At 36.9% G+C, this 16,384-nt stretch overlaps 1 protein-coding gene across 2 annotated transcripts in view; it reads right to left on the bottom strand.

Moving 5' to 3' along the window:
• Positions 1–371: 371 nt before the first annotated feature.
• Positions 372–16,384, bottom strand: part of SPARC (secreted protein, acidic, cysteine-rich) — a 43,437-nt gene continuing 27,424 nt past the window's right edge. Inside the window, exons 2-9 of one of the 2 annotated variants that reach the window (XM_067109805.1) lie at positions 14,575–14,642; positions 13,492–13,587; positions 12,778–12,979; positions 10,472–10,590; positions 8,214–8,360; positions 7,097–7,299; positions 2,107–2,254; positions 372–1,270 (exon numbers count right to left, since the gene is read on the bottom strand). In XM_067109805.1, coding sequence (XP_066965906.1) covers positions 1,220–1,270; positions 2,107–2,254; positions 7,097–7,299; positions 8,214–8,360; positions 10,472–10,590; positions 12,778–12,979; positions 13,492–13,587; positions 14,575–14,640 — 1,032 coding nt within the window. In that variant the 5' untranslated portion in view covers positions 14,641–14,642 and the 3' untranslated portion in view covers positions 372–1,219. The remainder of the gene's footprint in view (positions 1,271–2,106; positions 2,255–7,096; positions 7,300–8,213; positions 8,361–10,471; positions 10,591–12,777; positions 12,980–13,491; positions 13,588–14,574; positions 14,643–16,384) is intronic. The other variant, XM_067109806.1, reaches the window with a different exon arrangement.

The raw sequence follows: 16,384 nt of genomic DNA on the forward strand, positions 1-16,384 counted from the left end.
ACGTGGTGCACTGTAAGCATTACTTAAGGGTCTTTGCAGTGTGCCTTCGGCCCCTAGCTGCAACCTCTCTCATTTCTTATACTGTACCTCCGTTCATATTCTCTTTCTTCCGTGTGACTTTCCACCCTCTCTAACAGTTGTTTCAAAGTGCAACTGCGAGGTTTTCCTCCTGTTACAACTTTCAAACCTTCTCACTGTCAATGTCCCTTTCAGCGCTGAATGATCTCATAGGTCCCAGCGCTTAGCCTTTGGCCTAAATTCTACATTCTATTCTATTTAATTCCATTTTAAATTAAGATGAAAGGTCATCTTAATTTAATTGTCACACACCTGTTGTTCAGTGTCTTTCAGGTTGAATTGAAGAGCCTCTGTAAGAAAAGGTTACAGATTTTACTGATCTTTTACATTAGATTTGACAAGGAGCCGAACACAACTTCAGAAACTTTTCAAGCTAACACAAACTTTCGAAGAATCACAGACGAATGAAAAGCACCAGTGGAATCATGATTACAGGATAAGACTATACAGATTAAAACTACACAATAAAAAATATATAAAGCTCTTGGCAGTGTGGTTAAGGGGTGGGAATAACCTGTCCCAATTTGTCATGATGATTAGCTAAACGCGTTTATGTTTTTGTTCCTGGCACGTTGAACCCTCGATCCGCTTTGTAGATTTTGTGACAACTCTTCCTGTTATGTTGTCTCACTTGAAGAGCCTTAACACTTTGATGCAAATTAGATAATTTTAGTGAAAATGGAAGCCAAACTAAGACTCTCAGTCATTTTAATATAACTTGATATCAAAATATGAAAGTATTAGGCCATTTTTCAAATTTCAAAAATCCCAAAACTTTTTTTTTTTATCTTACACTACTCTTACTTTGTCTAAGGAAATGTCTGAATTAACTTACAGTATATAAAAAGATTATGTATATATTATTTACAAAAATATCTGGTATGGTACTTGGCAAAAACAGCTTCAATAATTATAGTAAAAATACTAAACCCATATTTTCTCAGGTAAATATTTTCGCAGCCCCTCATAACTGACTCAGGAACTGCTTTAAGCCTAAAACTATATTCCGGAAGAAAGAATACAACACAAACCTCTGTTCACTAAACATCAGACAGTTACAAGAATATTGTTCTTTAGTAATTACTGAATAAAATCAAAAAGGCTCCCATTTCAACCAGTTCTCAGGCTCACGACAGTGTCCTTAATTATCGCGGATGCCCTCGCACAGATCTTCCAGTTTGGTTGTGTCGTTCTGAAAAGTATTGGCGAAAGATTAGCAAGACAACCGAAAAGTAAGACTGATAACACTAAAAACAGTTTTCTGGACAGTGTAGAATGCTGTATGAAACTCTCAGCCACGGCCCATGAAACTCTCAGCAGTGGCCCATGAAACTTTCAGCTGGCCTGTGTTGTTGGCACCTATAGCGGTGCCAGACCCACGACTAGGGCTAACTTTAACCTTGAATAAAATAAAAACTACTGAGGCTAGAGGGCTGCAATTTGGTGTTTGATGATTGGAGGGTGGATAATCAGCATACCAATTTGCAGCCCTCTAGCCTCAGTAGTTTTTAAGATCTGAGGGCGGACAGAGTAAAGTGCGGACTGACGGACAAAGCTGGCACAATAGTTTATTCTTTTACAGAAAACTAAAAATCAAAGATGTAAGGAGCAATTTGGGTTTTTAAATTTTTAAGATACTGTATTTCAAAATTACTGTTCATCAGCTGGAGAATGTTGGCTTTTAATCAGTGGGATTTCTTAATCATTGTAAATACAGGTACCTTAAAAACCAGAGACTTCAAAAAAGTAATATTAAATAATTTTTTTAATCATTGGGATTTATTAACTCCTGTAAATACTTTAAAAAACCAAAGACTTGGAATGAATAATATTAACCAAGTTTTCCTTGATTATTAATTTTTTTTTTTTTTTGGTATTTGGGTTTTCAGAATAAAACAGAAACAGGAGACTATGGAAATCAATGTATCAGCTATTTAAAGCCACGAAAAAGATCAACAAAAATGTATGCCTAGTCGAAAAATAGGTTAGACATTCGACCACTGCTTGTGGCACAAGCAAAACACTCACCACAGAGAGCTTGGTGCAATCAGCCCATTCTTTCAAGCTGACGTAGTGGTCATCGTTAGGGTCGCAAGAGTCCAAGAACGTCCCGATGCAGTGCTCCATGGACATCAGAGGGGCGCGGATGGGGAAGAGTTCGTGACGAGAAACGGACCTGGAAGAAAGATACAGAAATTAGATCTAGGCCTAACTGCCTTCTTATTCTGTTTTTCTGAGTCAGTACAGAAATTAGATCTAGGCCTAAATGCCTTCTTATTTTGTTTGTCTCATTCAGTACAGAAATCAGATCTAGGCCTAACTGCCTTCTTATTTTGTTTTTCTCAGTCAGTATAGAAATTAGATCTAGGCCCAACCTGCCCTCTCAATTTGTTTTTCTCATTCAGTACAGAAATTAGATCTAGGCCTAACTGCCTTCATGTTTTCTAGGCCTAACTGCCTTCATATTTTGTTTTTCTCAGTCAGGACAGAAATTAGATCTAGGCCTAACTGCCTTCTTATTCTGTTTTTCTCAGTCAGGACAGAAATTAGATCTAGGCCTAACTGCCTTCTTATTCTGTTTTTCTCAGTCAGGACAGAAATTAGATCTAGGCCTAACTGCCTTCTTATTCTGTTTTTCTCAGTCAGGACAGAAATTAGATCTAGGCCTAACTGCCTTCTTATTCTGTTTTTCTCAGTCAGGACAGAAATTAGATCTAGGCCTAACTGCCTTCTTATTTTGTTTTTCTCAGTCAGGACAGAGCAGGTCGGTGCATGCGCAGTAGGAGGACTCCATATATAAAAGGCAAAGTGTTTTTGTTCCGCAGGAACAAACAAAAATTAACAAAAGCTATTATTATTATTATTACTTTTTTTTTTGTCTATCACAGTCATCTTATCCGACTGGGTGGTTTTTATAGTGTGGGGTTCTGGGTTGCATCCTGCCTCCTTAGGAGTCCGTCACTTTTCTCACTATGCTCGCTGTTTCTAGTAGCACACTCTTCTGCATGAGTCCTGGAGCTACTTCGGCATCTAGTTTTTCCAGATTCCTTTTCAGGGATCCTGGGATCGTGCCTAGTGCTCCTATGATTATGGGTACAATTTCCTCCGGCATATTCCATATCCTTCTTATTTCGATATTATTATTATTATTATTATTATTATTATTATTATTATTATTATTATTATTATTATTATTATAAAGTGATGTAAGGGGACCACGGATTTCCATTTCTAGGTTTCTAAGGCTTTCCCAATGGATTATTTTTTTAAAGTGGTAAATTAAAGTAAGGTAAAGCTAAAGATATAGGCCAGCCAGTTAGGAAGATCCCTAAGGGAATGGATTCAAACAGAATACAGTTATGATGAAAGGGGTCTGGTAGAGATTGTTGAATTTATTGTCCAAACATATGTATGAATGCAATGGGTAACTTGATGTCATTAGCATAGGACAGTACAGTACTGTAGTTAAATTTACAGTGACCAATAAATACAGTTCAGTTACATTGCATGCACTGTAACTTTAAGGAAGAGTCTTTTGTTAAATACTGTTACACATAAAAGATTCATACTGTATAGTTAATACCATCAGTTAAAAAATTGTTTGTTTTGATTGCAGTTCCTGAATATTCTTAAAAGACGTTGTGAGTTGCTATAATATCTTTGTAATATAAAGTGAATTTAATATTAGAGCCCTGATGTAGTACTGACCATTATACTGCAGTGACATTTTTCACCAGCAGTCCCAGAGTTTTTGCTAGGTCTCACAAAATTAACACAGTACAGTCAATAGAAAAATGCATAATTTATTACTTTAAACTTCCCTCCATGCCATTAGTGGTTACTGCCTAATCTTGGCTGTATTTATTGGTCACTGCAAACTTAACTACAGTATCTTGCAGTACTGTCCTATTCTAATGACATCAAGTTACGCATTGCATTCATACATGTGTTTGGGCAATAAATTCAACAATGTCTATACCAGACCCTTTTCATCATTACTGTAGCCAATATGAGTGTATTCTTGTAGTATACCTTCTGTCACAAGGCTTTGCCACTGACACTTTTTTCAGTACAAGACTGTCACTGACACTTTTTTTTCAGCACAAGACGACTTTGTCACTGACACTTTTTTCAGTACAAGACTTTGTTACTGACACTTTTTTTTAGTACAAGACCTTGTCACTGACACCTTTTTTTTTTCAGTACAAGACTTTGTCGCTGACTTTTTTTCAGTACAAGAATTTGTCACTGACAATTTTTTTCAGTACAAGACTTTGTCACTGACACTTTTTTTTTCAGTACAAGACTGTCACTGACATTTTTTTTTCCCCTTCATTCTTTTCCCACCTTGGTGTCCAACTGTGTTCAGTACAGTACTGGGCCTCATTGTTTCTTGCTCTGATTTCAGATGCCTTATATGGCAATGAATCCTTTTGGCCCGTCTGTTGCAGTTGGAAATTTTATTAGATAATCTGGCTACACCACTTTGTAGTAATAACTGTAATAACCAGTGGTTCCACTTGTAGTTGTTACAGTAGCAAAGAGGAGTTTCATAATGATCACAGAAAGTCCGTTATTGTTATTAAATCTGTCACCTCTGTTGATTCTGTGCAATAATGCAATGCTCTGCAGATGCCAGACTACAGAGATAAGTATTCAGAGAAGCTCTCCCTCCAATGGTCTCCTTTAAAAGAATTGCATAAAAAATCTTTCTAACTGACAGCTCATAACTTAAGGCTGATTCATGACAGCTTCCTCACAAGATATGTTATCAATGGACAAAATGAACTAATCCTTCTGTCCACTGACACAAATAAGAACTGATGCAAAGCTGTACTGCGGCTGTCATAGACATCCAAGGCAGATTTTCTAAAATCAATAATTGTGTCGTCCTTCTTATACTGAGGCTCTTCAACAGTTCATGGGCTCATATCACATCATATGCCGGATGGGCTGCAAGTATACCCTGATTCATTAAAAAAGGTTACAACAATTCAAGAATATTTTACAGTAGGTTTTTGGTACCAGTAGTTTTTGAAATTGTGTATATACTGACATAGGTTGTATAAGTGGTTCGAGGTCCATCTATATGTCAAGTTCTTGTTTAGGAGATCAGCCTACCGTTACCTTTTCTTCTAGAACAGTGGTTTCCAACATTTTTTTTTTTTTTGTCATGTTCACTCTTTTCCAACCAATTATTTAAATGATGATTCCAACAGCAAAGTCAATTTGCCAATGTAAATAAAAATAGCACATTTCAGTGATAATAATTGTTTGATTTTGTTTTATTTTATTTTGTGTAGAGTACAGTGCATACCTAAATTATTGCAGTCTTTTTTATAAGAAAAACAAAACCCATTTTTCCCACATTGTGAACTTCCAGCAAAAAATGTCTGGATGAAAATTTAAATATAGATTATAAAAGACAAGCAAAAATTTCATATCAGAATTTTACTTTTATTTTTTGTGGGTACTTTCAAGGCACAACAATATGCAGTTGTGCAGATGTTGCAATAATCCTCTGTCAAACTAGATACTGTACTCAGTGAGACCAGAGGTGCTTCTTACCACCTGTTTTAAGAAACTCAATGACAGGCAATGCTTACTGGGAGCCCTTTGCCACAGGCAGCCTGTTTTTGCACTCACTCTATTCTTGCAGAGCTTTGACCAGAACTCTATATTTTATTTTTTTATAACCAGAATGCATTTCTCTTGATTCAAGCCTTTATTGTGCGGTTCTTTGCATTGTCCCTTGGGACCCCACTTTCCTTGCTTTCTGCATTTTTGTCTGTTCCCTTTGTTCTCTTCCTATCTAGCTGTCCACCTTCTTCAACATTACCTTGCTCTCAGCCCAGTGATCTCAACCTGCTAATATATGCTAATAAAGTCATCTTTATTCCAGTAAAAAAAATGAAATTCGAAAAAGAGTTCCCATGGACTTAATCTGCTACGATCCCCTGGTTAGAATCCTCTCTGTACTTTTGACAATCTGAATACTCATAAATACAGTACAAGGAAGTAAATGCAAATTTTATCTGGGGTAAGGGCTCAACTTTCATTGTGTGCTTGGCGTCCTTTGGTTTCAGTTTCTTTAAGTTTTGTGTAAAAAAATGTTTAAACTGTGCACAAGAAAAGACTTCAGATTGGTTTGAAGTGTTTTCTACAAATTTCACCATCATATGTGATTTCGTCAAGCTGATACTGTTTCACCCAATTTCTGTCTTCCTACACTTAATCTAATATGCATGTTAGAGTTAATTGTAAAACTTCCTCCAACTCCACCTCAGTTGTTGAAAAGCTGTGCTTGGTATCTTAAGTGACAAAGCAAAACTAGCCTTTTTTTTTTAATTCACTTAAATTCTGCCTCAAGTATTACTTGTACAGTATCTTGTGTGAAACTTGCTGGCAGCAAAGTTTATTCAAATCCACTGTGAATTAACCTTCACTTGCATCCTGCAATTTCACCACAGGCATTTTGTTTCACATTCCAAATAGTTCTTAATGGGCTATAAGGTTTCACCATTCTTTTGGCTCAATAAGAGGCATCAAATCTACCTCTCTCACATTTATATGGCCAGTTTCATGAACTCAAGCACCTTTTCAATTTCAGAATGTATGACTTCAGTTCTGCGTCTTACATTACTTGCCTTACAATGATCACTTATATATACAGCCCCGTCGGGGGTATTGCCATCAGTGCACCTCACGCGGTGCACTGTAGGCATTACTTAAGGTTCTTTGCAGCGTTCCTTCGGCCCCTATAGCTGCAACTCCTTTCATTCCTTTTACTGTACATCCATTCATGTTCTCTTTCTTCCATCTTGCTACCCACCCTCTCCTAACAGGCTTTCCTCATGTTACACTTTTCAAACCTTTCTGTTCTCAATTTCCGTTTCAGCGCTGAATGACCTCAAAGGTCCAAGCGTTTGTCCTTTGGCCCAAATTCTACATTCCATTCCACTTACATATACAGAACATGTATCATTCATGTTGCAAATACGAAGACTGAACAGTTTACCTGTCACGGGGGTAAGAATCGAGGTCACACCACTTCCACACGACTGCGTTAGTCCACTGCTTGGTGGAATCCTGCTCGGCCTCCTTCTCGAGGGCCAGGTAGTGTTCGCTCAGGGACTTGCGGTCGGCCATGTCGCGCATGATGCTGAAGAGCCACTCCTTCATCCTTCTTGGGAAGTCCTCCAGCTCTGTCTCCTTGCAATCCTGCAAATAGTCAATGGATCAGAGACATGATTTCGTAACGCTTGGTCCATGATGTGTTATTTTCCTGTCATTGTAGGTAACGTTCGCTCCATCTTCAGTGGTCAGGGGAAGGGTAAAATTGAATACTACTACCGCGTCCCTGTGGTTCGGTAACTATTAATTTATTTGCAAAATGGGCGCCGTGTTTAGTACAAGCCCTCTGGAACGAACGTCAAAACATAAATAAAAAGAGAGTAAATACCGTAAACGCAAATAAAAGGGCTTAAACATGAAAAGAAGCAGGCGGTAAATATTCCGATCGGCGAGTGGCGCGAACCTAGGCCGCGGTGGTAGTCTTCAGTTTTACCAGAGTAAGTTTATTGTGACTGTTTTTTTATGAAATTAAAACCTCAACGAAAACATTCACATGTAACAAATACCTATGGTCATCTATAACTCTGGTACCAATAATGTATAAGTACCTGACCTTATACTAGTTACCCCAATCTCCTAACGTTTTCTTCTGGTCAAATTGCTACGTAGGGAGTTAATGCCATCAGTAGTATTACCTAAGGTTCTTTGCAGCGTCCCTCTGGCCCCTAGCTGCAACCCCTTTCATTCCTTTTTCTGTACCTCCGTTCATATTCTCTCTCTTCCATCTGACTTACCACCCTCTCTAACCATTTACTCCACGGTGCAACTGCGACGCTTTCCTCCTGTTACACCTTTCAAACCTTCTAACTGCCAGTTTCCCCTTTCAGCGCTGAATGACGTCATAGGTCCCAGCGCTTGGCCTAAATTCTATAATCCAATCCAATCCAATCAGTTCAAATTGGTATCATCTTACCAACAATTTTATCCCGTCTTGAATTGTGACAAGATGCCTAACGTGAAGTGAGAGAGAGAGAGAGAGAGAGAGAGAGAGACTCTCTTACCCTGAACTCCTGGCATTCTCCGTAGTAATCGATGTGCATGTGAGCGTATTCCTCCTTCGTGCAAGAAGGTTCTTCGTCTTCGCACAAGCAGCGCTGGCGGTAAAGTTCGCAGTCTGAGACCCAGGTCTCGTTCATGTTGCTGCACACCTGTTGGGAACGGAAAGAGATCAGCAAAATAAATAAATGAATAATCATCATTATTGTTATTTCATACAAGTCTGATAATAGCACGAGTCACTCAAATGGTGCAGAAACCCACAGTGGTGTAAACGTAAATATATAAATATATGTATTGTTTATACATATATATCTATATTTACGCCACCTTGGATTTCTTCATCACCATTATTATTATTATTATTATTATTATTATTATTATTATTATTATTATTATTATTCAGAAGATGAACCCTATCCACCTAGAACGAGCCTGCAGGGATCACTGGCTTGAAATTCAAACTTCCAAAGAATATGGTGTTCACCTGAAAGAAGTTACAGAAGATAATAAGAAATACAGAAAAAAAAAGAGATCAGGTATCAGAAAAGAAAAAATGATAAATTAATAAATAAAAACAACAGTGAAAAAATATTGAAACTTGGGGACAAATGATGATGATGTTTCTCTGTCTTTTTTCAAGACACTGAACTGAAGCTGTAGAAGTGAAATGTTTATCAGATAATTGTGTAGTATTTTTCATTATTCATCGCGTTTTATTTTCAACTTGCATGAACTTTGAATCAATAGTGATAAACTTTAGTACTCTGTTAATTCAGTATTTCATTCATATTTATCTACCTCCTCATACTTTAACGCATGAAATACTGAATTTGAAATACTGAATTAACAGAGTACTACCAAAGTTTACCACTGTTGATTCAAGTATAAAAAGCTTTATTCTATGCATGAAAGTTCAAAATACAAGGTGATGAATAATGAAAAATACTACGCAAATGTGTTCCAATGAGTTACGGCAACGTTCATTAGCTACTCATTTGGCTGGCACTTTTCCGTTTGTCGTGCAACTCCTGAAGAGGACAGTCCAAGAAATGTTAATTCAGTAGTGATAAAACGGTAGTTTACTGTTAATTCACTATTTCATATAATTAACATTTCCTTTCATTTCCTCGGTAAAATGTGTCCAAAATACAGCAGAATAAACTGCGGCGACGTTCATAATCTAATTATTTGGCTAGCACTTTTCCGTTCACCGTTCCAGCTTCAGAACAGGGCAGTCCGAGAAATACATCTGAACACCTTGTTCAGCCTATTTGTTCATCTGTGCCACTTCAGTGTGTTTAGTTTTCCCCTTCTATATTTAGGTTTTCTTTTAAACATAGTAAAAATACTTTTCCCCTCTTTATTTCTAGCTGAGGAAAGTCACTAAATTGGAAAATTACGCAACTCTTGTCTTACAAAGTGGCAATACTTGACACTCCCAGTATGGCTCGGAGTGTTGTGTTGGTTTCCCCTGACCTTTAACTAACTCAGTTTGCTTCACAGTTCCGAGAAATTGTGAGACGGAGGTTCTTTTTCTCTCTTGATTATGCTCTCATGTTCTGCATTAGTGTCTAAAGCTTTAAGGGAAAATTTTACTTGAAGCATTACACACACACACACACATATATATATATTTATATATACACATACATACATAATGTATTGATTAATCTTTTCGAAACATTCAGGTGACATATTAATATTTTTGGTTTTATTAATAATAATATATGCAGTAGTAATCATAAAATTACAATTCATATAAACATTCCCATGAGAAAAGTCTCCCGATTACATGTACGTAGCAATTGCGTCACTGTCTATCTATCTATATCTATATATATATATATATATATATATATATATATATATATATATATATATATATATATATAATGCCCTTTTAACTATATATATGCTTGTCACTCCAAAGCCGTAAGATATGTATGTATATATATACAGTACATGTACAGCGCATATGTATGTATGTATGCCCATATATGTGTGTGTGTGTTTATTGAAAAACCAACACTACTAATTAATTTGATATAAAAATAAAAAATAAAAAATAAAAATTTATTCCAAAACAAACAGATTTCCCCCAAACCAGAAAAAAAATACACGTCCATATCCACGAAGGATCTGAAAAGAGAGAGAGAGAGAGAGAGAGAGAGAGAGAGAGAGAGAGAGAGAGAGAGAGAGAAAATACCCATCTCCCTGCATACACCGGAAAGAAGGAAATTGTTGCAGAAGCCACACTTGCCTTCCTGCGTGGGTCTATCTCCTCCTCGCAGACGGCCTGACACAGGCACTCCCCTTCGCCCTCGTCGCTGATGACGCATTCCCGCCCTGCGCCGCAGTACATGTCGTTGCAGGGGTCTCCTGTCCGCGATAAAAAAAAAAAAAAAAATCATCATGAACACGAAAATATATTGACGCATGTATATGGTCTTATATGATCTCCTTAGTTGTTATTATTATTATTATTATTATTATTATTATTATTATTATTATTATTATTATTATTATTATTATTATTGGAGAAGCAAATCCACAGTTATGTATATGTACGTATATTTAAAGATAAATGTATGTAAATCCGTATTGATTTATCTTTAGATATATGTACGTATACATAACTGTGGATTTGATTCTCCATTTTAAGACTCATGTTACTATGAGTATTTTTTAATTATTATTATTATTATTATTATTATTATTATTATTATTATTATTATTATTATTATTATTATTATTATTATTATTATTTTATTTGGAAAATTAGGAAAAGACCTTCTTTAATACAGGTTTTGTTCAACAAAATGGCCGTTTCAACAGCATTTATTTTATATAGCAAACGCTCAATTCGTTTACTATATTAAAAAAAAAATAAATGCTGTTGAAACTGCCATTTTATTTAACAAAACCTGTATTATTATTATTATTATTATTATTATTATTATTATTATTATTATTATTATTATTATTATTATTATTAAGACAGACGAACCCTATTCATATGGAACAAGCTCGCCACAAGCGGCGTACCCTACTACCATAACACTGTTCTTTCATTTTAATACATTTTTATCTATTTATTTATTAATTAATTTATGTTTTCTTTTTTAATAAGTGGTATTATTTCTTTCTGCATTTCCCTTCACTTCCTCTTGCTTCTTCCTAATGAACACCATCTTCTTTGGGAGCTTGAATTTCAGGTCAGTGGACCCTACCGTGGGCTTGTTCCATATGAATAGGTTTCATCTTCTGAATGATAATAACAATTAACTTGAAATTCGAGTTTCCAAAGAATATTGTGATGTTCATTGGAAAGACGTAACAGAAGATAATAGGAAATACAGAAAGAGGAGATAATTTATTAGAAAAACAGATAAATGAACAAATGAATAATTAATAAATTAAGCCACATTAACCACCTTCACGTGGTTCACTGTAGGCATTACCAACGGGCGTTTGCAGCGTCTCTTGGGCTCCTAGTTGCTCCCACTTTTTTAAAAAATGTTTTGTTTAGCCTTTTACTTGACCTCCATTCCCTCTTCCTTTCTTCAGTCTTGCTGTCCAGCCTCTCTGACTATCATCCCTTCGTGCAGTTGTGGGGTTTTATCCCATTTCTGCCTCTAGAGCCTTGAACTTCGTCTCCTTTATTTTCTGAATCTCTTTATTTTGCTGTCCAGCCACTTTAACTCTCTCTTTTCATTGTCTGAAGCGCTGAATGGCCGAAAGTGCCTCAGCGCTAGGCTTAGATAGGCTAAATATCATAAAATAAAATTTTATATTTATATATATATTATATATATTCTGTATATATTCCGTTCGTTATTGGGATAAGAGTACACGGTGGGAATTGGATTTGGAATATAAATTTAGGCCAAAGAGCCAAGCACTGGAACCTATGAGGCCATTCAGCGCTGAAAGAAAATTGACAGTAAAGGAGGTTTGAAAGGTGTAACAGGAGGAAAACCTCGCAGTTGCACTATGCAACAATTGTTAGGAGAGGGTTAAGGAAAGTAAGATGGAAGAAAGTGAATATCAACGGACGTACAGTAAAAGGAATGAAAGGGGTTTGTAGCTAGGGGCCGAAGGGACGCTGCAAAGAATCTTAAATATTGCCAACAGTGTCCCACGAGAGGTGCGCTGACGGCACTACCCCTCTACTGGAGAATACACGGTATGTGCTTCAAACCTCAAGCCACGAAGACATCGGGAATGTTTATTTTTTCGTATCCTACAGGATTTCTAAACAGTATCTGAGTATAGGATCTAAGGAGTGGTTCACTGTAGGCGGGGAGGTGGGGGAGGGGTGTGGGAGGACGTGTCAAAGGGTTTCGTCGTACTGCTGATGAGTCTAATAGTGGTTACCACTTTTCGTTAAAAAATATTGTTATAAACTCTCTTTCTCTTTCGTCTAGGTTAAGAAAATAAATTAAATATACCCATTCAAATGCCAAAACAATATCACCGTCATATTTACAGTTTACAAAGACAGTATCACCGTCATATTTACGAGTTAACAATCAGATCAAAATGCATGAAAGAGAATCCCCTCACCTCGTGGGATCGGCCTCTCATCTTCTTCCTCTTCATCGTCTGCTTCTGCCTCTGCTGCTTCTTCTTCTTCTTCATCGCCGTCGTCGTCGTTGGCTGCATCAGGCTCAACCAAATTCTGTGCCACGGGCGCGCCGTCACCGTCTTCCTCTTCGAGCAAGATCTCTGCTTCCTCGTCCTCGACCAACGCTATTTCCGATTCGATCTGAGAAAAACAGTCGATTTTACTGACGGGAGACTGGACAGAAAAAGTGGTTTCTGTTATTTTTACTTAAAACGTTTGCAAATAAATGCAAAATGTTTTTGCGCAAAACTGACCAGACTTGTGCAAACGGTGAATCAGAGATATATTAGCAAGATATTTGAATTCAGTCTATTTACCAAAAAGATATACAAGCTACTTGCTGTCAAATTCTGTGTAAACAAAATTATATTTGATATCAGTTGAAATTATTATAAGAAAGGAAAATGAAGTTTTAATGTGTGTACCACTTAGGCTGATACACCCCAGAAGCGACTTATGCTCATTATAAGCCTACAGTACAATTTCAACAATATCTTATGTCTGCGTAAGATTATTGGTCTAATGAGAAGACTGGTATTGTTAGATCAAGCTGGCTGATGGCAGCACGGGCTACAGCCAGTTACATTAATAATGAAAAAGCCACTTGTTGGATCACTTCGTTTTTTGTCTTGATTTATTCCCTTAGGCCTAACCTCCTCCTCCATCTCGCGAAGCTGCTCGAGTTTGGCCTCTATGTTAGCGATGTGCTTCTTGTGTTCTTCCGTGTACGCCTTCTTGGTAACTTTGGTCTGGAAGCAGAATGAACGGTGCAAAGAGAGGGTGAATAAACAGGTATTAAACAGTGCAACGGAAAAAATGGATAACTTTAAACAGTGCAAAAGACAATGAATAACTTTTAAGTAGTGCGTCAGGGAAGAATAAACAGACATTGAATTGTGCAAGACTAAACTAATTTTTAGGTCTAGGATGCCATCCTCTCTAAAATGATGGTTTGGGTTACGGCTTGACCAAAATACCTTCATGCTATTGGAAGTACATTCATTTTGGTCTCTTGAGATAACTTCTTTTTTGTATTTTAAAGAGAATTAAACAGACACGTCAAAGCAACTTTCGTCTACAGAACTGACAGAGACTAGGAGAAGTGTTTCTCAGAAATGAAATGAGATTTATATTTGTACTTCAAGATACTGAAAAATAGCAAAGACATGTAAAGAGTAACTCAGAGACATTCGGAACTGAGTACTAATAAATAGCAGATAGTAAGAGACAAGAAAATGCAGGTAGGAAGATGTAGGCTCAAGATGGAAGATCAGCCTCAGCTCAGTAGCCACCCTTGACGAGGTCAGACTGCTCAGAATGACCTCACAAGATTATTGATTATAGACCAAGATGCTGCAAGCACATCTCCATGTATAGTGTCTTGCATGTGACAGACTTGTTTTATTAAGAGAATGCCACTGGAACAGGCAATTTAGTTCCAATTACTACAAAAAATTAGAAAAAGTGGGGATGAACTTTGAAGATAATAAATATTGAACAAAATGCAATGTAACGAGAGAACAGGAGGAAATTGCTTAGAAAAAATAGATAAAATAACAAGAGAAAAGTTGAAGAAAAGTAAGGAGGAACTGGATAAGTAAACAAAGAAAGACAAGAAAAATTAAGAAAGGAAAAGCAACCTTGAGGAAAGAGAAATTGGTAGGTTAAGGAAGAGAAAGTGAGCGCAAATGCATAGACAGGGAAGGAACAAATCTACGTTTAGTGTTTTAACTTACCTTAGCCAGAGTGGAGGAGACACAAAATGTCCCCACCAACAGTACTACTAGTATCCACGTCTTCATCTCTGAAAGGAGAGAAAAATGTTTTAGTCTCTCTCTCTCTCTCTCTCTCTCTCTCTCTCTCTCTCTCTCTCTCTCTCTCACACACACACACACACACACACACACACACACACACACACACACACACACACACACACACACATCTTGAGATAACTAAAGCTAGAATTGATAGGAATTTAGCCTAAACAGCGCAGAATCATTTTGAAGGGCATTGTTTGAAGTAATTGAACCAACGACTTAGTCATTTATCACTGTTAGCGTAACAGATCGCGACAAATATCGTTATTTTAATGATCTGTAATCATTTTTTTCACTTGTACTCGTCAAGGTGGCGTCGCTCGAATACATTTTCTGCCATATACCAGCGTTTTGTGGCCTAACTTTGCACCAAGTAGCCATTATTTACCAGCTTCTTGATCCCCTGATGCGAGAGAACGTACTCAATGACATCACCTTATGTGCCAAGTAGCTAATGTTAGTGGCAGTGGTATAGATAGACACTACATTTAGGCTTTATCAGTTTGTTGCTTAGTAGAAAACTGCCTGTAAGGCACTATGCCCGTGGTTCTTAACCTTTTTTGGCAATGACTCAAAATCTTGTCCAAATTAACCATGTCGACCCATGCCCTCATAAACATTTTCTTTTTGTATAATTATGCTTCTGAAAGCCTGTTACAGAAACAAAAATTACATGCAGAGATTCAACGGCCGTTAGATTTAAAGGGCAAGTGTCCATGTTGGGAAGATTTCCGACCTCAGTTAAATGTTCTATGTCTCTATGACGTTATGCTTAGATATTAATGAATTATGTATTCTTCATACATTATTTTCCCTAATAATAATAATTATAATAAGAGTATTGGGGAAATGATAAGCCCATAAAGTTATAACCCTTGGGGACCCATTGAAATGGTTTGGTGACCCAACTTAGGGTCACGACCCTGGGGTTAAGAACCACTGCACTATGCGTATGATTTTTTTTTTTGGAGAAAGTCGTTTTATAGAACCACACGGCCTGTAGGCCTAACAGACTTCTACCTCTGAGAAAGTTATAGAAAAATTGACAATACCTTTTAGTCCATTAGCCCATTGCTTTTAAAAAACTGTTTCCTAGACAGATAAAGACTTTAGACCTATAGGACTATTGCTTAGGGAATATTTTTATTGATTGACTCTTGACTTTACGCCTATCAGGCTAATGACTTGGAGAAAATAGTTTGACAGACAACCACCACTTTCTTGCAATATTGACATGGTGCCTCTCCCAAAGCCCACTGGTTGGTGTTGCATAAAAGCAAATTCATCTTGAAAAGAGCGACTGTCGCAGCCGTACGAAGACTCCAATTTTGTGTGAAGTTGATCCCCGAGACTTATTTATTAGCTTGGTTCGTACGCAGCATACTGAGGAAGGCAAAGGTTTTATTCTTTTAGTTTATATTCTTTCATTTCCTTATATAGCAAAGAGTGAGGAGATGAAATTCATGAGAAATACTTATGAAATTATTGACATTTTGGGGACCATATTTTATATCCACGACTGAAAGCGGAAAGGTATATAAAAAAATATTACACCTGGGACCTGATTTTACAAAAGCGCATAAATCGATAAACCACGGTCCTCAACTAGCCCAGGCCTGTTGGAAACTTGAATAACTAAGGAAGGAAAATAGAGTATGAGTTGAATACAGTATAAAGCAACAGATCTACCTTTTAAAAACGTGAGGAAGAATAGAATTCCAAAGAT

This window comes from Macrobrachium rosenbergii, chromosome 10 (assembly GCF_040412425.1).
Source record: "Macrobrachium rosenbergii isolate ZJJX-2024 chromosome 10, ASM4041242v1, whole genome shotgun sequence".
Taxonomy (NCBI): Eukaryota; Metazoa; Arthropoda; class Malacostraca; order Decapoda; family Palaemonidae; genus Macrobrachium; species Macrobrachium rosenbergii.